General features: G+C 46.3%; 1 protein-coding gene across 11 annotated transcripts; it reads left to right on the top strand.

Moving 5' to 3' along the window:
• On the top strand, positions 1–26,954 carry TREML1 (triggering receptor expressed on myeloid cells like 1). Of its 11 annotated transcripts, none has more exons than XM_050953066.1 (8): positions 8,738–9,503; positions 19,972–20,259; positions 21,199–21,555; positions 22,721–23,041; positions 23,746–23,845; positions 24,593–24,687; positions 24,899–24,954; positions 25,615–26,954. In XM_050953066.1, the coding sequence occupies exons 2-8, from the start codon at positions 20,217–20,219 to the stop codon at positions 25,861–25,863; spliced, it is 1,221 nt and encodes a 406-aa protein (XP_050809023.1). In that variant the 5' UTR covers positions 8,738–9,503; positions 19,972–20,216; the 3' UTR covers positions 25,864–26,954. The 11 variants fall into 11 exon arrangements, with proteins under 11 accessions (XP_050809028.1, XP_050809029.1, XP_050809032.1 ...); XM_050953067.1 differs by having other exon boundaries at positions 8,738–9,336; XM_050953065.1 differs by lacking the exon at positions 8,738–9,503 and adding an exon at positions 18,779–19,502.
• The last annotated feature ends 210 nt before the right edge of the window (positions 26,955–27,164 follow it).

Below are 27,164 nucleotides of genomic sequence, written 5' to 3' on the forward strand. Positions count from 1 at the left end.
AGTTCACTTCCTACCCGTGAGGGGAAATTCATCTTCACAGCACCAAAGACGCCTGGAGGCTGCATTCCACGTCTCCAAGACCTAAGCCACTTCTCACTACAGGATGAGCCGCTTCCCAACCCAACTGCTACTCCTGGCACTAACAGGTAAGGCACCAAGAGATCAGCCCTCCCCTCCCGTAGGCACAGAATATTCTGTTTGCTCTTGCATTCGTAGCACATTGCACTTGTTTGCTCTTGCACTTATCACGTTGTCTGGCTGCAGGCAGCCACGGAAATTGGGCTCCCAGCTATTTGTGATGGCAGGAAATGCTTGGCCTGCTGAATCTCCATATTTTTTTCCTCAGTAATTGCATATTTTAGAGAGAAAAGAAAAGCCATCAAGTGGATTTCAGGGGCACCTCAAATTGTGAAAACAGGCTAGAAGGGATTCCTTATCCAAACCCACCTAGGAATTGGGTCCTGTTAATCTGGAGAAAGCAACATAGAATGTGCTGTAGCGAACACTCCTACACTGACAGAGGGGTGGACTAGACGATGAGACAGGTGCCAGTTTACCAGACTGTACCAGAAAGAGCCAGCCTAGCTCCTGATTAGTTGTTCACACTCTAACCCACTTTAAAGACCGGGTGATGTAAGCGCCAGAGTGGAGCAGAGCATGGACCATTAAATGGGAAGGAGACAGCTGATAGGCACTGGCGCTCAGGACAGAGGCTCATTTAGGCAGGGGTAAGGAGCTTAGAATAACAGTCACAGCAACCTGAAGTAGTCGCAGGGATGGGGGCAGGACATTTGTTAAGAGCCACTGTCCCCACAGGTCATTCTCACACCTAACATCAATTTGTTCTTTCCTTGGAAGGGCCCTGCCTTGCAGGAAAGGACCTGGAAATGATGAGAAGAGTGCAGGGAGGCGCACTCACTGCAGTGTGTCACTACAACCAACACAAATATTCACAAAGGGAGAAATTTTGGTGCAAGGAGCTGTCAGACTTGGAATGCCGCACCATAGTCCAGAGCTCCCCCACAGCGGGAAGGAATTCTCTAAACCCTCCAAATGCAAGGGTCAGCCTAGAAGACTTGGGAATTGGCTGGATTTCTGTGTCCATGACGGAGCTCCGCGTAGAGGATTCGGGAATATACTGGTGTGGGGTTTCCGATCATATGAAGATTATCCCATTGAAAAAGATAAAAGTGGCGGTATCTTATGAAGGTGAGCTACAGATCAGTGAAGAGCAGGTTGGGACATAAATCAGCTCAAAGCTGGATATTCCAAATTAGAATCATGCACCATTTCCAGTCCTGCTTCTAAATAAAACACATTCCGTGTGGACAGAGCGATGGTTAATGTATTTTAATCCCAATTGTACATCTACTTAGAGAAAAAACGTATGTATCAGATGTATGTATATATTTAAATGTGTGTGTGTATACATAAACACATGCACACAAACACACATATACACGTATCTATGCATCACATGCTAGCACATACATAGGTAGAAACCAGAGCTGCCTAGGAAAATTTTTTGCCCTATGAAAACTTTAGATAAAAATAAAAAAAAAAAAAACGTTTTTCCACTGTTTCTCAAAACACCACAAACAAAGGTTTTTGACTCCCTTAAAACTGAATATTTTCTGTTATGGGTTGTTGGATTTAAAAAATCCATATTTTTCCAGGAAGGTGAAGATTTTTTGCACATATTCTCTGTTTCACACACAGCCATTTTCCATTAAAAACAAACACTCCTTTTAGACAGAAAATCTTTGGCCAACTCTAATAGAAACCCCATGACATGGAGATACATCAGTCCCAATTTCAAGTGCTGGTTACCAGTTGGAATGACCAGTAAAAACAGGGCCAGCTCCAGGGTTGTTGTTGCCCCAAGCGGCGGAAAAAAAAAAACAGCCACGATCGCGATCAGTGGCAGTTCCACCGCACTGCTTTCTTCTTCGGCGGCAAGTCCTTTCCTCCGAGAGGGACCGAGGGACTCGCTGCCGATTTGCCACCGAAGAGCCCGATGTGCCGCCCCTTCCCCTTGCTCAGCTGGTGCCTGGAGCCGGCCCTGAATAAGAAGGATGGTCAGATCAGCTGCTAGACATCCCAGACTCTGGGGCATCTTCACTTATACCACCCCCACCCCGTTTAACAGCTGTGTCTTGTTACTGCAGGTGAAAGGTGCCGCAACAGCAGCCCTGGAGCCTTATCCTTACACACAGGGGAGGCCCAACATGGTGCAAGCCTCCTCATGATCCCCCAGCCCTGCACTGGGTGGTCCCCCATTCTAGGGACAAGGGAGGCGTCCCCTCTGCATGGCTCATTCAGTCCTTGGCTCCTCGGATGCTAAGACTGCCAGCAGCAAAGGACCCCGTTGTGAAGGTGCATTTTCAGAGTAGTGGCAGCATTAGCAGATGCTCAGGCTGGATTCAGGGCTGCCCCATGGTTATTGTTTGCAGCTTGGATACTGTGCAGTTTTCCAGTGGTAATTGTGCACAGACAATCCTAGGATATATTTTCCTTGAGCTGGGAGAGATGATTTCTATGTCTTTTGCAAGGTCCTGTTGGGCTGGAGTTTGGTCTGATCCTTTGTCTTCCCATTTACATGCAGGGGGCATTTATAGATCTGCAGGACATGTCTCTTTCCTTCCTGCTCTCACAATAACCAGTCACTGGTTTCTCCCTCCAGCTCCCATGAGGCTATCTGCCAAAAAAGGAGGCTCCATCTCCCTAAATTGTTCTTATTTTGTGATGGACAACAGCAGAAGACCTAATAATTTTACCTGGTGCAAAATGATAACCGCAACCAGATGTCAACCTGTCGTCAGCGTTAAGTTCGATCAGATTGTTAATACACAAGGAAGGACCAGGATAAAGATCGACCGGTGGAACAGAGTGATTATAGTGACACTGGTGGCGCTCCAGCTACATGACTCGGGGGAGTATCATTGTGAGACCCATCTTCAGGGAAGTACCATGCTACTGAAGATGATCACACTGAATGTTTTGGGTGAGTTACTCAAAGAAAATTGGCCCTCCCTTAAAAGTCAGCAAATGTGGTTACAGGCCAGAGCTCAGATGGGCTCCTCAGAGGAGGGAAATTCCAGGAGACAAATGAGAAATTCCTGAATTCACCTGTTCAGGCTTGTGATACCTACTAGTATTATCTACAAATTATCATTTATATTGCCATGTGTTGTGAGTCTTGGGTAAAAGCCAATAAGAGCTTTAAAGAGGATTGGCCTTCACCCCCAAAATCCTGACTTTTTTGAGGTTTAAGGCTGAGCTTGTGCCATTTGAGTTTTGCTTGAATTAACTTTCAGTATATGCATTAAAAGGGTGTCGATCTAAACTGGGGTGGGTGAAATACGAACTGAGCTGAATCCTGACCAAATCTCAGACTGAACACAACCCTCGGTCGAGGTTCATGAAAGCTGCACTTTTATTTGATATTCCTCCTTTTCTGCCCTTTTCACTTTCAGCCAGTGCAGGAAACAGAAACACAGGACAGGCCATAGGAACAGTCACTCTTGAGGAGGATCCAAACTGGGTGGAAATGGACTCCTCACAGGAGGATGTCCTTCCCCATAAAATCTCCTGCCTAATAATAGCAAAGAGGTTCAGCTAAGCATCTGAGCATTTGGATCCTTATACGAATGGGACCTCTGGCCCTGCTGAAGTTTAACCAGCAGTGCTCAAAATTTTGCTCTCATCATACCCCTGCTTTTATCTGGCATACCTAAGGTTCTGCAAGGCACTGAGGCCCCAGTTTTTCAAAAGAATTTAGGTGCCTAACTCCCACTGAAATCAATGGGAGTTAGGCACCTAAATACCATGGAGGATCTGGGCCTGAATGCTCTGGAGATGAGGGAATTTAGCATCTCCTAGGAAGCACTTAACAAGCTTGCAAGATCAGGTGCACAGAAATTAGAGATTACATAGCCCATCTCTTCTGGCAATGCTCAATGATTCCTGTTAGTATGTTTCTCTGGGCTTTCTCCAATCTCGTTTTAATTATTTCATTTGAGGAGCTTCCACCACTTCCCTTGCAAGATTGTTCCAAAGACCAAGAGACTTCACTCATAGGAATATTTTTTGCTGGTAAATGGCAAAAGGATAGGGTAGATTTCCACAGGAAATTCATATTACATGCTCACTGCTAACAAACAAGTTAATTCTGTTCTTCTTATTCCTCATGACGAGGACATGGCTACAGAGGAAGGTTCACTTGTACTATCTTCATCATGGGGTGTGTTTATTTCCAGAACCTTATGATAGGACAGCTTTTTTGACTACATCCTGTCCCACTGACAACATAGGAGCCATCCTCCCAACTGCTTCCAGGAATGATCAGCAGAGGTAAAGACAAAAAGAAAACAATTCAGGCTCAGCAAAATGCAAGATTCATAGTAAAAGGGTGGAAATCAACTTTCCTAGTTAACCTTAATTGTTGTGTGTGTGGTTTCTTATAGCTGGTATTCTGAGGTCAATCTCAGTGTTGTCTGTATCATGACTGGATTGCTGGGCGCTAAATTCCTGACAGCACTCCTGATCTTTATCGTTGCCAGCAAAAGGAGAAGCAAAGCCACAGAGCAGGAGAACCATGGCCAGCCGGAACAAACACTAGTTCCTCCCACTCACAGGTAATCTCACCAAGTGTATACGGGGTGGGATGAAGCCCCACTGGGAGAGTGTTCTCCAGTGTTGGGCCCCAAAAATAAGCAAGGTAGAGGAGTCTGGAGAGGTTGAGTAGTGTGAACTGGGAGTAAGGCTGAAGGATATATCTTAGCTGCTTGTCAAGGAAGACAATAAAACATTTGAGAAGCTAAATTTAGCAATATCTTTTCATGGGTCAGCAGTTGTGTTTGATCTGACAGCAGAGACCTTGATTACTTGCACTAAAGGAGTAACTCCATTAGCTGGTGGCAGTAGTAGTCTGTTACGTCTATGTGGACCAAGCACTAGAAGGTGATGCAACACACACTTTGACTCATGCCCCTCACGTAACAGGCAAAAAGCGAGTCATCAAACACATTAATGATATTAACAAAGGCAATATTGTAAGAATAATTTTAAAACATACAGGTGACTTTGATGGATTGTGGGATCTCTCTTCCAGGCCTTTAATAAAAGTCTTTCCAGGTGGAGAATGTTTGAAGATTTCAAATCCAGTGGATCTGAGTGAGCTAGAGGTGCCACTCAAACCTCCAACCCTGCCACAATGGCAAAAGGACCCTTTAACCTGTGACAAAGGGAGCTGAGGATACCAGCAACACTTAGAATATCCCAGATTTCGTTCCTTCCTTCCTTCAGGATAAACAGTATTTACTAGGATCTCAGATTGGTCTTTCAGGTTTCTCATGCAAACTGTTTACTCTGTTGTGGGATGAAGGGAGTTTTCCTCTCTAGGGGGTGAAAGGTCTGTTTATTTGTCCTCTGGTCCTTTCAATCCTTGGCCTTGCTACTGAAGTGGCCATTTAGTGCAATGCTGGTGACGGTTGTGTGTGTGGAGGAAGTGGACACCTGTCCACTCGACACTGAAGTGAGATTCACCACTTCTTTAACAAAAGCCAGCGAAAGTGAACAGTTTCAATCAATGCAGACCTGGGCTGGATTCAAACCAGCAGCCTAGAGGTGAAACCATCCCATTCCCAGACTAGTTACACCAAGGAGAAAATACCTAGGGGCAAAAGAGACTGAAGGCATGGTGTTTGGCAGGAGGGAGATGATCAGTCTAGTACCTGAGCCAATGCGTACTGAGAACAATTTACAGGGTACAATGGTCTATTTGTAGGCTTGGCAGAATTAAGTTTTTGTTCTATCATTTTAACAGAAAATATTGATGGTTATTTAAGCTTTTTTAATGTTTATCTATTTAAATTTTCCCTGTTGCAGGAAATTATGGGGGAAGCCAGACAGTAATTATTTAATGACAGTAAATGTTGAGATTCGAACAGTTAACGCTTTGTCACAGCTGAAACACAAATTGTCAACATCACATGTCACAATATACAAAGTAAATATCCTCACATCAAACTGTGATACATTCTCATGCAGCGTTTTTCTTACTTTGACTATCTGTACATTTAGATGATTATCGATGGAAACATTTTTGCATTGGCTTGTGTGCGTATGATGAAACCAACATTTACTGATAAAAATCTAATCCCTGTTCATAGCTCAGACATGTGATACTAAAATAAAATCCACTCTCGTGTTTCAGATCACCCAAGCTAGTTACGCTAAGGAGAGCCGAACACCACCACAGATGTGACTGTCCCATTATCCACACTATAGACCCTGTTAACTGCAAACATTACTATTAGTATTCTGGTGGCACCCAGGAGCTCATCATGAATCAGAGCCCCCTTGCGCTAGGTGCTGTACAAACACAAAACAGAAAGATTTTCTCTGCCCCAAAGAGCTTGCAATCAGAGTAGAAGACAATAGACAAGAAATGCATGCAACAGACTGAGGGAACTAGGTAACGGTAAGACCATACTGACCAGCCTGATAAGCAGTGGTCAGAGTCCTGATTTACACTGGCACCAATGGAGACCTACACTTCAAATGTGGGTGGGGGGCAGAAACACGTTTTCAGAAAAGCAGACAGCTCCTTGAAACCAGCATGGATTCTTCATCCCTTACTCCATACCTAACCAATTTCCTGTTTTGTTTCCAGGACTAAAGCAAGGAAAGGAAAACACTAGTAAGACAAGGATGTGATGGAAGGAAGAGAAGTGGGCAAAGAAAAAGAATTCCAAGAGTCTTTCCAGCCAAGCTCCCAACTCCAGCACTTCTACGTATACATGCAGAGATACTCACACAGATATTGACACCTGCAGACACACACCTCCTTCGGATGAGAAAGTTCTGCTCAGTTTTCCCAGTGCCTCCAGCCATGAGAGATAAACCTTTGCTTGCTAAACCCGGTTTTACCTGCAAAGCTAATAGAAAATGTCTTGGTACAAAAGGAACTAAAGACACAGCATTTGGCAGTGCGCACACTTAATTCCGGAGAGAGACTTGGAGTGTTGCTTCTGAGCCATCAGGACCAATGTCCAGGGGCCGCAATAGGATATATGCATTACTCATGATTACATAGGATGCTAAAATAAAAGGCATTGTTGGGCGTCAGATTGACAAGTGTATTGTCCCAGTTCATCCAAACTCTGGGTGTGCCCACACTGCAATCAACAGTGTGACGGCAGCACACGTAGGCATACCCAAGTTCGCGTTGGTCTAGCTAGCGCTGGTAAGAATAGCAGAGAAGCTGCAGCAGCACGAGCCGTACAATCCCCCCAGGACCCTGGGTATGTTGAGCTGCTAGCCCAAGATGCTGAGGATTCGCTGCTCTTGTGCACTGGGCTTGAGGAACATGGAGCTATTAAAGTCAGCAGATACCAGTGACAGAGTGCTATGGGCTACATTTCTCTCCCTGATTCAGCAAATTCCTTTCCCACCGTGATAATTGTACCATGCTCTGGATCCCATTAGCATGGGCCCCTCGGGCTTATATGGGAGCAGCACATGAAACAAGTAGCCAGCTTAGCCAGGAGACATCCACATCCTACCCACTGGGTGATGAGACAGGAATAGCAAGGGCTCCCTTTTAAAGGGGCAGGACATAAGCCAGGGCTCATTTCATAGCCCTAGAAGGGAGACCCCCACTGCAGCCCCTGTAGACTGCGAAGATCTGATGGAGACTTGGGGTGGGGAGGAAGATAGGGTAACCAGACAGCAAGTGTGAAAAATTGGGATGGGATGGGGGGTAATAGGAGCCTATATAAGAAAAATACCCCAAAACTGAGACTGTCCCTATAAAATCGGGACATCTGGTCACCCTAGAGGAAGATCTGAGGACAGCAGGCGCAAAAATCACCTTATTCCATACATTTGGGAGCTTTGGCAACTCTGTCTCACACACACTGGGGGTGGGCAGGGAAAGTCCAAGGACAGACCCCAAAATCATGATTTTGTGGGGGCTAACTCATGGTTTTTGAGCCTGGCAGTAATGCACATAAAAGCTAGGTACTGTTTTTATTCTCTAAACTGTAACCCACAGCTCATTTCACATGGGTTTGAGGTTTTCTGCCTTGCAATCATGGAAGAGGAATCCAGGGCCAGGCCAGGGGCTGTAAGGAAAGAGAGGGGCTGTTTGCTCACAGTCTTTGGACTCAGGGAGGGTGAATCCTGCAGGTTTCCTACCTGCAGCAGCTTGGATCTTTGAGGACAAGAATTTCAGCGTTGTTAGCTAAGCAGCTGCACAAGACAGAACGATGGGCTTGGAGCTTGCTCACTGCTCAGGGTTAAAAGGCTTGTTTCCTGATTTCACAAGAAATCATGCTGCAAAAATAGGGTAACCCAGCTGTAGACTTTTTTCCACTCTCTTATTGCGGTGCCATCGGCATGTGAGTTTGACTAGTCACCGCCCCAAAGCAAAGCTGAATCTAGCCGTCCTGGGAAAGGATCTAGTTACACAATGCAAAACCCAGATACCAGCAAGAACTCACCCCCAGAATGCCAACTGCACCCCAATGGCCAAACCCACTACCAGTAATGCTTTCCTTTCCATGGCACTGGTTGTAAACCCAAGGCAGAGCCAAACAAAACTGACTTACAGGGCTTGTCTATGCACACAATTGGTTTGTGGCAAGTTGAGGCGTGAGCGTACGCTGTATTAGCCCACCGCAGACTAACTGCCCATGTGACCCTGCTGACGCTCACTAACAGTTCGTCAATCCACTTTGATCTACTCCTCTTTGAAACAGGATTAGATCAAAACACACCAACGAACTGTTAATGCGCATCAGAAGCTGCACAGGGACTAACCATGTGGGCTAGTGTGGGTCTCACACCAGCTTGCTTCCAACTAAATATTTGTGTAGACAAGCCCATATTCCCCACCCCCCCACACACACACACCACGAAGACTAGTGCTGGTTTTCCCATCCTGTGAAAAATGTCAAAATTTCAAAATGTTTCCCTTGCCACACTGGGATGAAACCGAGCCCTTTTGAAGTTTTTTGTGAAACACCCAATAGGAAGACAGAACAGAATAACCAATAGCCCGGCAGTTATGGCAGTCATCTCAGATCTGAGAACCCAATGAGCTGTTCCAATGAACAGGTCACTGTTTATACAAAGTTGGAACAGCTTCAACAGGAGAGATGGAGAGAGACGCATCCCAAAACAGCCAATAGGACTGGATGGATCAGCTGAGCCAAGCCGTGCATTCCAATCTCCCACACAGAGGTCAACCAACATGAGCCCACTTTCCTTTCCTCAGCACTGTAATCCTCCTTCTTTTTGTATGGCTTTAAGCAAAACTATCACCTCCAGGTCAGCATCCCAAACACAGAGCTAGAGAATGACACAAGGGACCCTGATAGGAAGAAACTTGGGGGTGTTCTACTAAGGAGATGGCATGGCCTAGTGAGTTAGGCCCTGGCCTAAGACTCAGAAGACCTTTGTTCTGCTCCCATCTCTGACCGGCTGTGTAACACTAGGTAAAGGAATTACCTATCTCTGTTTCCCTCAAAGTACAATGTGGCTATGGCTAATTCACCCCTTTACAGGGGCAGCTCTAGGTATTTTGCTGCCCCAAGCACGGCAGGCAGGCTGCCTTCGGCGGCTTGCTTGCGGAGGGTCCACTGGTCCCATGGCTTGGGCGGCACGCCTGCGGGAGGTCCACTGGTCCTGCGGCTTCGGCAGGACCAGCGGACCCTCCGGAGACAGCCTGCCTGCCGCCCTCACAGCAACCGGCAGAGCGCCCCCAGTGGCTTGCCGCCCCAAGCACGCGCTTGGCATGCTGATGCCTGGAGCCACCACTGCCCCTTTATAAAGTGCTTTGTGATCTAGGGATTGAAAGCTGTTCATATGCTATACACCAAGGCTTCAAATGTCATTAAAAATAGAACATGTGCTAATCTCTCTCTTTTTTCCCCTCACTCCCCCAAAACAGATATCTAAACATGTGCTAAAATGAGAAACAGCTGATCGCCAGAACACAGGCGTCCTGTGTGATGGCTCAGAATAGGACTGTGGTAAAAGCATCTTTCCAACAATTGCAAACTATACTGTCACTCTGGAGCCTGACGACACAGACAGTGACAAAGGGAGTTCACTGCCAACCTATGTTCACAGCGACAAAAAAGCCTCAATGCTGCATTGCACCTCTCCGAGATCTAAACCACTTCCCACTACAGGATGGGCTGCTTCCCAGCCCAGCTTCTACTGTTGGCACTAACAGGTAAGGCACCGAGAGATCGTCCCTCCCCACCCGTAGACACAGAACATTCCGTTTGCTCTTGCATTCGTAGCATGCTGCACTTGTTTGCTCTTGCACTTATCACATTGGCAGGTTGTGAGCAGGCAAGGAAATTAGGCACCCAGCTATTTGCAATGGCGAGAAATGCTCGGTTTGCTGGGTCTCCATATTTTCCCTCAGTCACTGCATATGTTATAGTGGAATGAAAAGCCATAAAGTGGATTTCAGGGAGGGTTTAACCAACCCCAATTTTTGGAAACAGGCTTTCCTCATGCTAGAAGGGATTCCTGTCTCCAAACCAACCTAGGAACTGGGTGCCAGGAGTCTGGAGAAAGTAACAGAGAATGTGCTGTAGGGAACAATCCTGCAAGATAGCTCGAGGATTAGATGCAAGATAGCTCGAGGATCAGACCAGTGCCAGTTTACCAGACAGAGCCAGCCTAGTTCACATGCTAGCCTGCAATGAAGATCAGAGGACATAAGCTTCACAGTGGAGAAGAACCTGAGAAGCTGAATGGGAAGGAGGCAGTGGCAGGGGCAGCGTGGCAAGCGTGGCAGCGTGGGGTGGCAAGCCACAGGGGGGCGCTCTGCTGGGTGCCATGAGGGCGGTAGGCAGGTTGCCTTCAGCAGCATGCCTGCGGAGGGTCCGCTGGTCCCGCGACTTTGGCAGAGCTCCCGCAGGCTGCCGCCGAATTTGCAGGACCGGGGACCTCCCGCAGGCAAGCTGTCGAAGGCAGCCTGCCTGGCGTGCTTGGGGCGGCAAAATGCCTAGAGCCGCCCCTGGGCAGTGGCAATGGCTCAAGTCTCAGCACAGAAGCACCTTTAGACAGAGATGGGAGCCTGGAGAACCAGTCACAGCAGCTTGAAGTAGCAGCACTGACGGGCAGGTCATTCTCATCGATGTTTTTCTTTCTTTGGCAGGGCCGTGCCTGGCAAGAGAGGAGCTGGAATTGGTGCCAGCTGTACAGGGAAGCCCTTTCAGTACAAGCTGTTACTACAATAATGACAAGTATTCACCAAAGGAGAAATTCTGGTGCAAGATGCTGTCAGACCAGGAATGCAACAGCAAAATCTTCCTGAGCATCCAAGCAAAAGGAGAGAAATACCTAAATATTGCACCAAAAAGAAGGGTCCATCTAACAAACTCAGGAACAGGCTGGATTTCTGTGTCCATGACGGAGCTCCGGATAGAGGATTCAGGAACATACTTGTGCGGGATTTTCGATCATCAGACAATAATCCCATTGAAAATGATTAAAGTGGCGGTTTCTTATGATGGTGAGCTAAAGACCAGTCGTGACCTAGTTGGGACACAAATCAGCTCAAACCAGGATATTCCAAATTAGACTAATGCTCCATTCCTATTCCAAAGAAAACACGGGGTCTATAGATGTCAGCTTCCCAGTATATATTATAAAGAGAAATGGTTACAATAACAACCTTCAATTACATATCTAGACATAGAAACACCATGTGTATCATACTCATGTATGCATGTATTTAGACAGACAACTTATCACATATCTGGTAAAAAGAAGAGCTGGTTAGGAAACTATTCCTCCCACCCCTCGAATAATTTTGACCAACCCCCCCCAAACACACAACATTTTTAGCCTTTTTATCAAAACAACAACAACTGTTTTCCGTTTTCAATTGTTCAATTTAAACTTTTTTTAAAATATTATAAAAATTAATATTTTCCCCAAATTTCCTATTTAGTCAAAAAGCCATTTCGCATCAAAAATTGAACCTTTTACACAGAAAAATCTTTGACCAGGTGGGATAGAAATCCCACGATCTGGAGAAACCCCACTCCCAATTTGAAGTTCTGGTTACTTGCTGGGATAATCAGTAACAAGACTGGGCTTCTTCATTCACACCATCCCTGTCCTGTTTGAGTGTTGTTTGTTGTCACTGCTGGTGAAAGGTGCTGCAATGACACCTCTGGACCCTTATCCTGACACAAAGGGGAAGCCCAATGTGGTCATTTGCAGTGCAAGTTTCCCCATGCTGCCCCAGCCAAACTACCTCAGCCCTGTCCTGGGTGGTCCCCCATTCTAGGGACGAGGGAGGTATCCCCTCTTCATGGTTCATTCAGTCCTTGGCTTCTCAGCAGAGAGGCCTGTTGTGAAGGTGCATTTTGGGAGTGGTGGCTGCATTAGCAGATGCTCAGGCTGGTTCAGGGTTGCCTCGTGGTGACTGATGTGCAGTTTTCCAATGGTAATTGTGCACAAACAATCCTAGGATATATTTTCCTTGAGCTGGGAGAGATTATTTCTATGTCTTTTGCAAGGTCCTGTTGGGCTGGAGTTTGGTCTGATCCTTTGTCTTCCCATTTACATGCAGGGGGCATTTATAGATCTGCAGGACATGTCTCTTTCCTTCCTGCTCTCACAATAACCAGTCACTGGTTTCTCTCTCTAGCTCCCATGAGGCTATCTGCCAAAAAAGGAGGCTCCATCTCCCTAAATTGTTCTTATTTTGTGAATGACAACAGCAGAAGACCTAATAATTTTACCTGGTGCAAAATGATAACCGCAACCAGATGTCAACCTGTCGTCAGCGTTAAGATGGATCAGATTGTTAATACACAAGGAAGGACCAGGATAAAGATCGACCGGTGGAACAGAGTGATTATAGTGACACTGGTGGCGCTCCAGCTACGTGACTCGGGGAAGTATCATTGTGAGACCCATCTTCAGGGAAGTACCGTGCTACTGAAGATGATCACACTGAATGTTTTGGGTGAGTTACTCAAAGAAAATTGGCCCTCCCTTAAAAGTCAGCAAATGTGGTTACAGGCCAGAGCTCAGATGGGCTCCTCAGAGGAGGGAAATTCCAGGAGACAAATGAGAAATTCCTGAATTCACCTGTTCAGGCTTGTGATACCTACTAGTATTATCTACAAATTATCATTTATATTGCCATGTGTTGTGAGCCTTGGGTAAAAGCCAATAAGAGATTTAAAGAGGATTGGCCTTCACCCCGAAAATTCTGACTTTTTTGAGGTTTAAGGCTGAGCTTGTGCCATTTGAGTTTTGCTTGAATTAACTTTCAGTATATGCATTAAAAGGGTGTCGATCCAAACTGGGGTGGGTGAAATACGAACTGAGCTGAATCCTGACCAAATCTCAGACTGAACACAACCCTCGGTCGAGGTTCATGAAAGCTGCACTTTTATTTGATATTCCTCCTTTTCTGCCCTTTTCACTTTCAGCCAGTGCAGGAAACAGAAACACAGGACAGGCCATAGGAACAGTCACTCTTGAGGAGGATCCAAACTGAGTGGAAATGGACTCCTCACAGGAGGATGTCCTTCCCCATAAAATCTCCTGCCTAATAATAGCAAAGAGGTTCAGCTAAGCATCTGAGCATTTGGAACCTTATATGAATGAGACCTCTGGCCCTGCTGAAGTTTAACCAGCAGTGCTCAAAATTTTGCTCTCATCGTACCCCTGCTTTTATCTGTCATACCTAAGGTTCTGCAAGGCACTGAGGCCCCAGTTTTTCAAAAGAATTTAGGTGCCTAACTCCCACTGAAATCAATGGGAGTTAGGCACCTAAATACCATGGAGGATCTGGGCCTGAATGCTCTGGAGATGAGGGAATTTAGCATCTCCTAGGAAGCACTTAACAAGCTTGCAAGATCAGGTGCACAGAAATTAGAGATTACATAGCCCATCTCTTCTGGCAATGCTCAATGATTCCTGTTAGTATGTTTCTCTGGGCTTTTCCAATCTCGTTTTAATTATTTCATTTGAGGAGCTTCTACCACTTCCCTTGCAAGATTGTTCCAAAGACCAAGAGATCTCACTCATAGGAATATTTTTTGCTGGTAAATGGCAAAAGGATAGGGTGGATTTCCACAGGAAATTCATATTACATGCTCACTGCTAACAAACAAGTTAACTCTGTTCTTCTTATTCCTCATGACGAGGACATGGCTACAGAGGAAGGTTCACTTGTACTATCTTCATCATGGGGTGTGTTTATTTCCAGAACCTTATGATAGGACAGCTTTTTTGACTACATCCTGTCCCACTGACAACATAGGAGCCATCCTCCCAACTGCTTCCAGGAATGATCAGCAGAGGTAAAGACAGAAAGAAAACAATTCAGGCTCAGCAAAATGCAAGATTCATAGTAAAAGGGTGGAAATCAACTTTCCTAGTTAACCCTAATTGGTGTGTGTGTGGTTTCTTATAGCTGGTATTCTGAGGTCAATCTCAGTGTTGTCGGTATCATGACTGGATTGCTGGGCGCTAAATTCCTGACAGCACTCCTGATCTTTATCGTTGCCAGCAAAAGGAGAAGCAAAGCCACAGAGCAGGAGAACCATGGCCAGCCGGAACAAACACTAGTTCCTCCCACTCACAGGTAATCTCACCAAGTGTATACGGGGTGGTATGAAGCCCCACTGGGAGAGCGTTCTCCAGTGCTGGGCCCCAGAAATAAGCAAGGTAGAGGAGTCTGGAGAGGATGAGTAGTGTGAACTGGGAGTAAGGCTGAAGGATATATCTTAGCTGCTTGTCAAGGAAGACAATAAAACATTTGAGAAGCTAAATTTAGCAATATCTTCTCATGGGTCAGCAGTTGTGTTTGATCTGACAGCAGAGACTTTGATTACTTGCACTAAAGGAGTAACTCCATTAGCTGGCGGCAGTAGTAGTCTGTTACGTCTATGTGGACCAAGCACTAGAAGGTGATGCAACACACACTTTGACTCATGCCCCTCACGTAACAGGCAAAAAGCGAGTCATCAAACACATTAATGATATTAACAAAGGCAATATTGTAAGAATAATTTTAAAACATACAGGTGACTTTGATGGATTGTGGGATCTCTCTTCCAGGCCTTTAATAAAAGTCTTTCCAGGTGGAGAATATTTGAAGATTTCAAATCCAGTGGATCTGAGTGAGCTACAGGTGCCACTCAAACCTCCAACCCTGCCACAATGGCAAAAGGACCCTTTAACCTGTGACAAAGGGAGCTGAGGATACCAGCAACACTTAGAATATCCCAGATTTCCTTCCTTCCTTCCTTCCTTCAGGATAAACAGTATTTACTAGGATCTCAGATTGGTCTTTCAGGTTTCTCATGCAAACTGTTTACTCTGTTGTGGGGTGAAGGGAGTTTTCCTCTCTAGGGGGTGAAAGGTCTGTTTATTTGTCCTCTGGTCCTTTCAATCCTTGGCCTTGCTACTGAAGTGGCCATTTAGTGCAATGCTGGTGACGGTTTTGTGTGTGGAGGAAGTGGACACCTGTCCACTCGACACTGAAGTGAGATTCACCACTCCTTTAACAAAAGCCAGCGAAAGTGAACAGATTCAATCAATGCAAACCTGGGCTGGATTCAAACCATCAGCCTAGAGGTGAAACCATCCCATTCCAAGACTAGTTACACCAAGGAGAAAATACCTAGGGGCAAAAGGGACTGAAGGTCTGGTGTTTGGCAGGAGGGAGATGATCAGTCTAGTACCTGAGCCAATGCGCACTGAGAACAATTTACAGGGTACAATGGTCTATTTGTAGGCTTGGCAGAATTCAGTTTTTGTTCTATCATTTTAACAGAAAATATTGATGGTTATTCAAGCTTTTTTAATGTTTATCTATTTAAATTTTCCCTGTTGCAGGAAATTATGGGGGAAGCCAGACAGTAATTATTTAATGACAGTAAATGTTGAGATTCGAACAGTTAACGCTTTGTCATAGCTGAAACACAAATTGTCAACATCACATGTCACAATATACAAAGTAAATATCCTCACATCAAACTGTGATACATTCTCATGCAGCGTTTTTCTTACTTTGACTATCTGTACATTTAGATGGTTATCGATGGAAACATTTTTGCATTGGCTTGTGTACGTATGATGAAACCAACATTTACTGATAAAAATGAGTTCATAGCTCAGACATGTGATACTAAAATAAAATCCACTCTTGTGTTTCAGATCACCCAAGCTAGTTACGCTAAGGAGAGCCGAACACCACCACAGATGTGACTGTCCCATTATCCACACTATAGACCCTGTTAACTGCAAACATTACTATTAGTATTCTGGTGGCACCCAGGAGCTCATCATGAATCAGAGCCCCCTTGTGCTAGGTGCTGTACAAACACAAAACAGAAAGATTTTCTCTGCCCCAAAGAGCTTGCAATCAGAGTAGAAGACAATAGACAAGAAATGCATGCAAGAGGCTGAGGGAACTAGGTAACGGTAAGACCATACTGACCAGCCTGATAAGCAGTGGTCACAGTCCTGATTTACACTGGCACCAATGGAGACCTACACTTCAAATGTGGGTGGGGGGAGCAGAGGCACGTTTTCAGAAAAGCAGACAGCTCCTTGAAACCAGCATGGATTCTTCATCCCTTACTCCATACCTAACCAATTTCCTGTTTTGTTTCCAGGACTAAAGCAAGGAAAGGAAAACACTAGTAAGACAAGGATGTGATGGAAGGAAGAGAAGTAGGCAAAGAAAAAGAATTCCAAGAGTCTTTCCAGCCAAGCTCCCAACTCCAGCACTTCTACGTATACATGCAGAGATACTCACACAGATATTGACACCTGCAGACACACACCTCCTTCGGATGAGAAAGTTCTGCTCAGTTTTCCCAGTGCCTCCAGCCATGACAGATAAACCTTTGCTTGCTAAACCCTGTTTCACCTGCAAAGCTAATAGAAAATGTCTAGGTGCAAAAGGAACTAAAGACACAGCATTTGGCAGTGCGCACACTTAATTCCGGAGAGAGACTTGGAGTGTTACTTCTGAGCCATCAGGACCAATGTCCAGGGGCCGCAATAGGATATATGCATTACTCACACATAGGATGCTAAAATAAAAGGCATTGTTGGGCGTCAGATTGACAAGTGTATTGTCCCAGTTCATCCAAACTCTGGGTGTGCCCACACTGCAATCAACAGTGTGACGGCAGCACACGTAGGCATACCCAAGTTCGCGTTGGTCTAGCTAGCGCTGGTAAGAATAGCAGAGAAGCTGCAGCAGCACGAGCCGTACAATCCCCCCAGGACCCTGGGTATGTTGAGCTGCTAGCCCAAGATGCTGAGGATTCGCTGCTCTTGTGCACTGGGCTTGAGGAACATGGAGCTATTAAAGTCAGCAGATACCAGTGACAGAGTGCTATGGGCTACATTTCTCTCCCTGATTCAGCAAATTCCTTTCCCACCGTGATAATTGTACCATGCTCTGGATCCCATTAGCATGGGCCCCTCGGGCTTATATGGGAGCAGCACATGAAACAAGTAGCCAGCTTAGCCAGGAGACATCCACATCCTACCCACTGGGTGATGAGACAGGAATAGCAAGGGCTCCCTTTTAAAGGGGCAGGACATAAGCCAGGGCTCATTTCATAGCCCTAGAAGGGAGACCCCCACTGCAGCCCCTGTAGACTGCGAAGATCTGATGGAGACTTGGGGTGGGGAGGAAGATAGGGTAACCAGACAGCAAGTGTGAAAAATTGGGATGGGATGGGGGGTAATAGGAGCCTATATAAGAAAAATACCCCAAAACTGAGACTGTCCCTATAAAATCGGGACATCTGGTCACCCTAGAGGAAGATCTGAGGACAGCAGGCGCAAAAATCACCTTATTCCATACATTTGGGAGCTTTGGCAACTCTGTCTCACACACACTGGGGGTGGGCAGGGAAAGTCCAAGGACAGACCCCAAAATCATGATTTTGTGGGGGCTAACTCATGGTTTTTGAGCCTGGCAGTAATGTACATAAAAGCTAGGTACTGTTTTTATTCTCTAAACTGTAACCCACAGCTCATTTCACATGGGTTTGAGGTTTTCTGCCTTGCAATCATGGAAGAGGAATCCAGGGCCAGGCCAGGGGCTGTAAGGAAAGAGAGGGGCTGTTTGCTCACAGTCTTTGGACTCAGGGAGGGTGAATCCTGCAGGTTTCCTACCTGCAGCAGCTTGGATCTTTGAGGACAAGAATTTCAGCGTTGTTAGCTAAGCAGCTGCACAAGACAGAACGATGGGCTTGGAGCTTGCTCACTGCTCAGGGTTAAAAGGCTTGTTTCCTGATTTCACAAGAAATCATGCTGCAAAAATAGGGTAACCCAGCTGTAGACTTTTTTCCACTCTCTTATTGCGGTGCCATCGGCATGTGAGTTTGACTAGTCACCGCCCCAAAGCAAAGCTGAATCTAGCCGTCCTGGGAAAGGATCTAGTTACACAATGCAAAACCCAGACACCAGCAGGAACTCACCCCCAGAATGCCAACTGCACCCCAATGGCCAAACCCACTACCAGTAATGCTTTCCTTTCCATGGCACTGGTTGTAAACCCAAGGCAGAGCCAAACAAAACTGACTTACAGGGCTTGTCTATGCACACAATTGGTTTGTGGCAAGTTGAGGCGTGAGCGTACGCTGTATTAGCCCACCGCAGACTAACTGCCCATGTGACCCTGCTGACGCTCACTAACAGTTCGTCAATCCACTTTGATCTACTCCTCTTTGAAACAGGATTAAATCAAAACACACCAACGAACTGTTAATGCGCATCAGAAGCTGCACAGGGACTAACCATGTGGGCTAGTGTGGGTCTCACACCAGCTTGCTTCCAACTAAATATTTGTGTAGACAAGCCCATATTCCCCACCCCCCCACACACACACACCACGAAGACTAGTGCTGGTTTTCCCATCCTGTGAAAAATGTCAAAATTTCAAAATGTTTCCCTTGCCACACTGGGATGAAACCGAGCCCTTTTGAAGTTTTTTGTGAAACACCCAATAGGAAGACAGAACAGAATAACCAATAGCCCGGCAGTTATGGTAGTCATCTCAGATCTGAGAGCCCAATGAGCTGTTCCAATGAACAGGTCACTGTTTATACAAAGTTGGAACAGCTTCAACAGGAGAGATGGAGAGAGACGCATCCCAAAACAGACAATAGGACTGGATGGATCAGCTGAGCCAAGCCGTGCATTCCAATCTCCCACACAGAGGTCAACCAACATGAGCCCACTTTCCTTTCCTCAGCACTGTAATCCTCCTTCTTTTTGTATGGCTTTAAGCAAAACTATCACCTCCAGGTCAGCATCCCAAACACAGAGCTAGAGAATGACACAAGGGACCCTGATAGGAAGAAACTTGGGGGTGTTCTACTAAGGAGATGGCATGGCTTAGTGAGTTAGGCCCTGGCCTAAGACTCAGAAGACCTGTGTTCTGCTCCCATCTCTGACCGGCTGTGTAACACTAGGTAAAGGAATTTCCTATCTCTGTTTCCCTCAGAGTACAATGTGGCTATGGCTAATTCACCCCTTTACAGGGGCAGCTCTAGGTATTTTGCTGCCCCAAGCACGGCAGGCAGACTGCCTTCGGCGGCTTGCTTGCGGAGGGTCCGCTGGTCCCGTGGCTTGGGCGGCACGCCTGCGGGAGGTCTGCCGGTCCTGCGGCTTTGGCAGGACCAGCGGACCCTCCGCGGGCAAGCCGCCAGAGACAGCCTGCCTGCCGCCCTCACAGCAACCTGCAGAGCGCCCCCCGTGGCTTGCCGCCCCAAGCACGCGCTTGGCATGCTGATGCCTGGAGCCACCACTGCCCCTTTATAAAGTGCTTTGTGATCTAGGGATTGAAAGCTGTTCATATGCTATACACCAAGGCTTCAAATGTCATTAAAAATAGAACATGTGCTAATCTCTCTCTTTTTTCCCCTCACTCCCCCAAAACAGATATCTAAACATGTGCTAAAATGAGAAACAGCTGATCGCCAGAACACAGGCTTCCTGTGTGATGGCTCAGAATAGGACTGTGGTAAAAGCATCTTTCCAACAATTGCAAACTATACTGTCACTCTGGAGCCTGACGACACAGACAGTGACAAAGGGAGTTCACTGCCAACCCATGTTCACAGCGACAAAAAAGCCTCAATGCTGCATTGCACCTCTCCGAGATCTAAACCACTTCCCACTACAGGATGGGCCGCTTCCCAGCCCGGCTGCTACTGTTGGCACTAACAGGTAAGGCACCGAGAGATCATCCCTCCCCTCCCGTAGACACAGAACATTCCGTTTGCTCTTGCATTCGTAGCATGCTGCACTTGTTTGCTCTTGCACTTATCACATTGGCAGGTTGTGAGCAGGCAAGGAAATTGGGCACCCAGCTATTTGCAATGGCGAGAAATGCTCGGTTTGCTGGGTCTCCATATTTTCCCTCAGTCACTGCATATGTTATAATGGAATGAAAAGCCATAAAGTGGATTTCAGGGAGGGTTTAACCAACCCCAATTTTTGGAAACAGGCTTTCCTCATGCTAGAAGGGATTCCTGTCTCCAAACCAACCTAGGAACTGGGTGCCAGGAGTCTGGAGAAAGTAACAGAGAATGTGCTGTAGGGAACAATCCTGCAAGATAGCTCGAGGATTAGATGCAAGATAGCTCGAGGATCAGACCAGTGCCAGTTTACCAGACAGAGCCAGCCTAGTTCACATGCTAGCCTGCAATGAAGATCAGAGGACATAAGCTTCACAGTGGAGAAGAACCTGAGAAGCTGAATGGGAAGGAGGCAGTGGCAGAGGCAGCGTGGCAAGCGTGGCAGCGTGGGGTGGCAAGCCACAGGGGGGCGCTCTGCTGGGTGCCATGAGGGCGGTAGGCAGGTTGCCTTCAGCAGCATGCCTGCGGAGGGTCCGCTGGTCCCGCGGCTTTGGCAGACCTCCCGCAGGCTGCCGCCGAATTTGCGGGACCGGGGACCTCCCGCAGGCAAGCTGTCGAAGGCAGCCTGCCTGCCGTGCTTGGGGCGGCAAAATGCCTAGAGCCGCCCCTGGGCAGTGGCAATGGCTCAAGTCTCAGCACAGAAGCTCCTTTAGACAGAGATGGGAGCCTGGAGAACCAGTCACAGCAGCTTGAAGCAGCAGCACTGATGGGCAGGTCATTCTCATCAATGTTTTTCTTTCCTTGGCAGGGCCGTGCCTGGCAAGAGAGGAGCTGGAATTGGTGCCAGCTGTACAGGGAAGCCCTTTCAGTACAAACTGTTACTACAATAATGACAAGTATTCACCAAAGGAGAAATTCTGGTGCAAGATGCTGTCAGACCAGGAATGCAACAGCAAAATCTTCCTGAGCATCCAAGCAAAAGGAGAGAAATACCTAAATATTGCACCAAAAAGAAGGGTCCATCTAACAAACTCAGGAACAGGCTGGATTTCTGTGTCCATGACGGAGCTCCGGATAGAGGATTCAGGAACATACTTGTGCGGGGTTTTTGATCATCAGACAATAATCCCATTGAAAATGATTAAAGTGGCGGTTTCTTATGATGGTGAGCTAATGACCAGTCGTGACCTAGTTGGGACACAAATCAGCTCAAACCAGGATATTCCAAATTAGACTAATGCTCCATTCCTATTCCAAAGAAAACACGGGGTCTATAGATGTCAGCTTCCCAGTATATATTATAAAGAGAAATGGTTACAATAACAACCTTCAATTACATATCTAGACATAGAAACACCATGTGTATCATACTCATGTATGCATGTATTTAGACAGACAACTTATCACATATCTAGTAAAAAGAAGAGCTGGTTAGGAACCTATTCCTCCCACCCCTCGAATAATTTTGACCAACCCCCCCCAAACACACAACATTTTTAGCCTTTTTATCAAAACAACAAAAACTGTTTTCCGTTTTCAATTGTTCAATTTAAACTTTTTTTAAAAAATTATAAAAATTAATATTTTCCCCAAATTTCCTATTTAGTCAAAAAGCCATTTCACATCAAAAATTGAACCTTTTACAAAGAAAAATCTTTGACCAGGTGGGATAGAAATCCCACGGTCTGGAGAAACCCCACTCCCAATTTGAAGTTCTGGTTACTAGCTGGGATAATCAGTAACAAGACTGGGATTCTTCATTCACACCATCCCTGTCCTGTTTGAGTGTTGTTTGTTGTCACTGCTGGTGAAAGGTGCTGCAATGACACCTCTGGACCCTTATCCTGACACAAAGGGGAAGCCCAATGTGGTCATTTGCAGTGCAAGTTTCCCCATGCTGCCCCAGTCAAACTATCTCAGCCCTGTCCTGGGTGGTCCCCCATTCTAGGGACGAGGGAGGTGTCCCCTCTTCATGGCTCATTCAGTTCTTGGCTTCTCAGATGCTAAGACTGCCAGCAGCAGAGAGGCCTGTTGTGAATGTGCATTTTGGGAGTGGTGGCTGCATTAGCAGATGCTCAGGCTGGTTCAGGGTTGCCTCGTGGTGACTGATGTGCAGTTTTCCAATGGTAATTGTGCACAAACAATCTTAGGATATATTTTCCTTGAGCTGGGAGAGATGATTTCTGTGTCTTTTGCAAGGTCCTGTTGGGCTGGAGTTTGGTCTGATCCTTTGTCTTCCCATTTAGATGCACAGGGCATTTATAGATCTGCAAGACATGTCTCTTTCCTTCCTGCTCTCACAATAACCAGTCACTGGTTTCTCCCTCCAGCTCCCATGAGGCTATCTGCCAAAAAAGGAGGCTCCATCTCCCTAAATTGTTCTTATTTTGTGATGGACAACAGCAGAAGACCTAATAATTTTACCTGGTGCAAAATGATAACCGCAACCAGATGTCAACCTGTCGTCAGCGTTAAGTTCGATCAGATTGTTAATACACAAGGAAGGACCAGGATAAAGATCGACCGGTGGAACAGAGTGATTATAGTGACACTGGTGGCGCTCCAGCTACATGACACGGGGAAGTATCATTGTGAGAGCCATCTTCAGGGAAGTACCATGCTACTGAAGATGATCACACTGAATGTTTTGGGTGAGTTACTCAAAGAAAACTATTCTTCCCTTAAAAGTCAGCAAATTCTCATCCCCTGCTGGATGTGGTTACAGGGCAGAGTTCAGATGGGCTCCTCAGAGCAGGGAAATTGCAGGAGACCCAGAGACAACTTCTGAATTTACTAGTATTATAAACAAACTTGGCCAGATCCTCTGTCCCACGTAAATCAGAGCAGAATCATTAGTTGTTATGGACCTACCCCAATTTACACCAGCGAATGAAATGGCCCCAGAACTGATCTGAATGTTGCCCAAATCTCTGACTGAACTCATCCCTTTGTTACGGTTCACAAATATTAAACTTTTTTTTGATCACTTGATAATTACCTGTTCTGTTCATTCCCTTTGGGGCACTAGACATTGGCCATGGTCGGAAGACAGAATATTGGGCTAGAAGGACCTTTGGTCTGACCCAGTATGTCTGTTCTTATGTTCAATACCCATTTTCACGCCTCTCCGCCCTTCCTACTACCTCAGGGCTAGGACTCCTCTGGGTGAAAGGGCACAGGATGGACTCCTGTATCATACCCCATTGTCACATTCTCACTGCTAATCAACAAGCGATCACTCAGGTTTAGTACGAGAAAGCTCTAAAGACTCATTGTGATTTCCCATCACTTCCAGAATGTCGAGCAGGCCAGGGCCATGCAGGGGAGGGTAACTCACTCTTGTGTTTATTTTCAGGAAAAAGTGTGTATTATGAGACAGTTAATGAGTCTACTTCGCCTCCCACTAACGAGGGGGAAACCGCCCACCCAACTGTGGCCAGCAACAAGGAGCAGAGGTATGAACATCAAACAAACAAAAGACTTTAGGGTCCCCAGAGGAGATTTTCTGGGTCTGCTGCAGATTAAAAGGGTGGAGTTGTAAAGACACACACACACACACACACACTGTCCTCTGAGTCTCTTACAGGGTTTGATCTAACCCCCTCAAGGCAATGGAAAGCACCCACTGGCAGTAGTAGGAGTTGGATCAGGCCCTTAGGGAAGGAGTGGAGCTGTCTGTTCTTTCCACTCCATAGGAATACTTAGGGGATAAGCCCAGATCCCAGCTGTGCTGCCTTCTCTGTCTCTTGCATTAAGAACACAGCGTAAGACCAAACAATATCACATGTCAAATGAGACCCATTACCAGGCCTGATCAAAGAGGACCCTGATAATTACCCTGATGAAAGACGGACCCATGGAGGGGATACAGCATCCTAATAAGGGGGTACAGCACCCTTTGAATTCTAGTAGCACCGCCAGCAAGTGCTAGAAAATAATTCAAACTCCTGAGTTTATCCCTTGCATGAAGCAACCCTGGGAAAATATAGCAGGGCCGCATCCTCCAGTGGCATCAGTCAGCGTAGCCCCATTGACATCGGTGGAACTGCATCAAGGTACAAGCAGACAGTGTGATTTTTGCATGCTGAATTTAGATCTTGGAGCCTTAATCCAGTTTCCAACACACAGAGTCCCCTCCCAAATTAACCAGGTCACCTTTGATGCCAAGAATATTAATGCAGATGTTGTGCATTTCCTTGCAGAATTCTTTATGTTGTCCTGGCACTGGGCTCCTTCCTGGTTGGCAGTGCACTGATTGCTATCGTGGCTATTATTTTCACCATAGGGAGAAAAAGAGGTACATCTCTGTCACTTGTCCAGTTTTCATGCAGTTTGGGTTTGTTTCCCACTGGCCTGGATCAACAGTGGTGAGGGTCACGCTGAATGGAAATGGGGTGGGGGGAGAGTTGTGCTAGATCCTTCATCCCATGACCCACTTTTAGTTGTATGTAAAAATGCAAAGGGTTAGGTACAGTTTTTCCATTAAATTGAGATTCTGTCTTTCACAGTAGGGAACGGGCTGAATTTTGGTGAATACCCTGACTGCAGACTAGCAGCAGAGCAGGTAGGTTGAAGATCTGGTATTTCTAGCACTTTGTTCCATCTCCTCCATATAGCTATTTGAAGCAGATAGAAGCAGGATTGTCTAGTGTTTAGAGCAGGCAGATGGGAATCAGGATTCTTGTATTTCTGTTTGTCTGCCTGTAATACAAATATTACCATGACCACAAGTTGCATGAAGTTTAATGTCCCTGAATCTGATCAGCATGAGCTCAGAGGTCTAACTTCAGAGATCCTTGAATGCTAGACCAGACTTATAGGGTCGGAAGGAACCTCAGGAGGTCATCTAGTCCAACCCTCTGCTCAAAGCAGGACCAATCCTCAGATTTTTACATCAGTTCCCCCAATAGCCCCCTCAAGGATTGAGCTCACAACCTTGGGTTTAGCAGGTCAATGCACAAACCACTGAGCTATCCCTGACTGAACAAGGCAAGATGGGAAGTGCCTCAGTCCAATTCCTCAGTCCTTAATATAGGCTTCATATAGGGGGGTGTTCTCTGAGCACCCCAGAGAACCGTATTTCTCTTTTCCCATAATCCCCCAGTTTCAACCTCTAGAGAGGAGATTTTTAACTGTGGTAAAGTGAGACTTAACATTCAGGAAATGGAATGTTAAAAAGGACGACTTTCGATGTATTCTCCTATTATTTGTGGCTTTCCAAAAGGATGAAGCACGCTCCAGAGATGCCAGCCCAGATGCGGAATTGAAGAATGGTATAATATACGCCATGCTAAGGCTCCCACCCAAGCCAAAGCCAGATGATGTCACGTATGACAACGTGGAGCTTCCACAAAAGCCAAAAGGTGCCAAACATTCAGCTGTCCTGTTCTCCTCAGGCACCGTGGAGTATGCAACCATCATCTTTGGAGATTCACCTCCTCGGTCTGAGACTAAAGAGAAACAGGGTCCCTAACTGAGCTCAGATCCCATGAAATCTAGTGTCCCTCTCATAGTTCTTCTTCTGAACTGCTAACGCAGAAACTACAGTCACTGACAATTGAATGCATCTGGAATTGAAAGGAAGATACATCCTGCACTGGTTGTCACTAGCTCTCTGGGTATTACCACAGTGCATCATCTTACATAAAAATTGTAGCGTGAGGCTTATTTACCTGGTGGCCTACTGGCACAATAAGGCTCTGAACTACTCTATGATAGGCCTGTGTCCACTTTCCTGTTTCTTGTCCCCATGGCCAGGCAGGTGCAGGGAATGCTCCGGTGGTAACACACTCGCTCCTTGGTGGGGAGAGTTACTGACCTGCACTGCCCAGCAGGAGCAAGGATGGTAGATGCTGCAGGGAGTCCCACAACCAGAGGAACTGCACTGTAACATGGGGCTATGGGGGTACAAGTGCAAAGCAAGTGAAAAGGAGCAAAGAAGGAGGGAATGGATCCAAAGGACTGGGACAGAGATTCAAAAAACCTCCCTGGAAAAAACAGCTACACTGCTAGGATAGCCCAGTAGCAGGATTCAGCCACTGGGAACTAAATGCAGTGGAAGGGTGGGGGACCTTTACTTTCTCTAGTGGCTCTATTTTTAGTGATAGGCAGCTATAAACTCCCCCGTCAGGAAACTGGGTCCCTCTGATAAGAGCGGCCACAGCGTCCCAGTAGGGAAGTGCTGTGAAATGTAGGAACATGCTACATTTCCTTTTCAGTCTTATAACTTCTCTAACAGTTCAGTTAACACCACAGTGGCTACCTTTCAATCATCTCCCTGTGTTCGGCTCCAGTTCAGCAAAGCACCGAAGCACGTGCTTAACGTTAATTCCTGACTTCCATGAGACTTCATGTGCTTTGCTAAACTGGTGCCTCGTGCCTCACCGAAGAGCATATGATTGTGCAAGGTAAAACTGTATTGCAATGCAGAGTTAACTGTGGGTGGGTGTGAGAGTCACTCTGTATTCACTTCTATGGCACATTATAAATATGTCTTAAATAACTTTATTATAAACTATACACATTTCAAACTGTCGCAGCTTCCATTAAAATCTATGCGATTGATACGATGGTGGCTAGTCCCTGCAGGAGAAGAATTATGTTGGGGAAGACTATTTGCAGCAATTCCCAGTGCATTAACAGGAGGAATGAGTTCCTGGAAGAACAGTGGAACAGATTCCATAGCAGGACTGCTGCTATCCACTGCCCAAGGGTTCAGGTGCGAGTTTTCAATACTCCTATCAGGAGATATATGCTTGAAGTGGGGTCTCAGTA

The sequence above is a fragment of the Gopherus flavomarginatus genome, chromosome 5, assembly GCF_025201925.1.
Source record: "Gopherus flavomarginatus isolate rGopFla2 chromosome 5, rGopFla2.mat.asm, whole genome shotgun sequence".
In the NCBI taxonomy this organism is placed as follows: Eukaryota; Metazoa; Chordata; order Testudines; family Testudinidae; genus Gopherus; species Gopherus flavomarginatus.

What these genes read in the sequence shown, in the direction of transcription:
- TREML1 (XM_050953066.1), top strand. Translation starts at nt 20,217, where the DNA reads ATGGGCCGCTTCCCAGCCCGGCTGCTACTGTTGGCACTAACAG. An exon ending in GCTACTGTTGGCACTAACAG is followed by an intron (nt 20,260 to 21,198) that starts GTAAGGCACCGA and finishes TTTCCTTGGCAG; the next exon opens with GGCCGTGCCTGGCAAGAGAG. An exon ending in GATCACACTGAATGTTTTGG is followed by an intron (nt 23,042 to 23,745) that starts GTGAGTTACTCA and finishes GTTTATTTTCAG; the next exon opens with GAAAAAGTGTGTATTATGAG.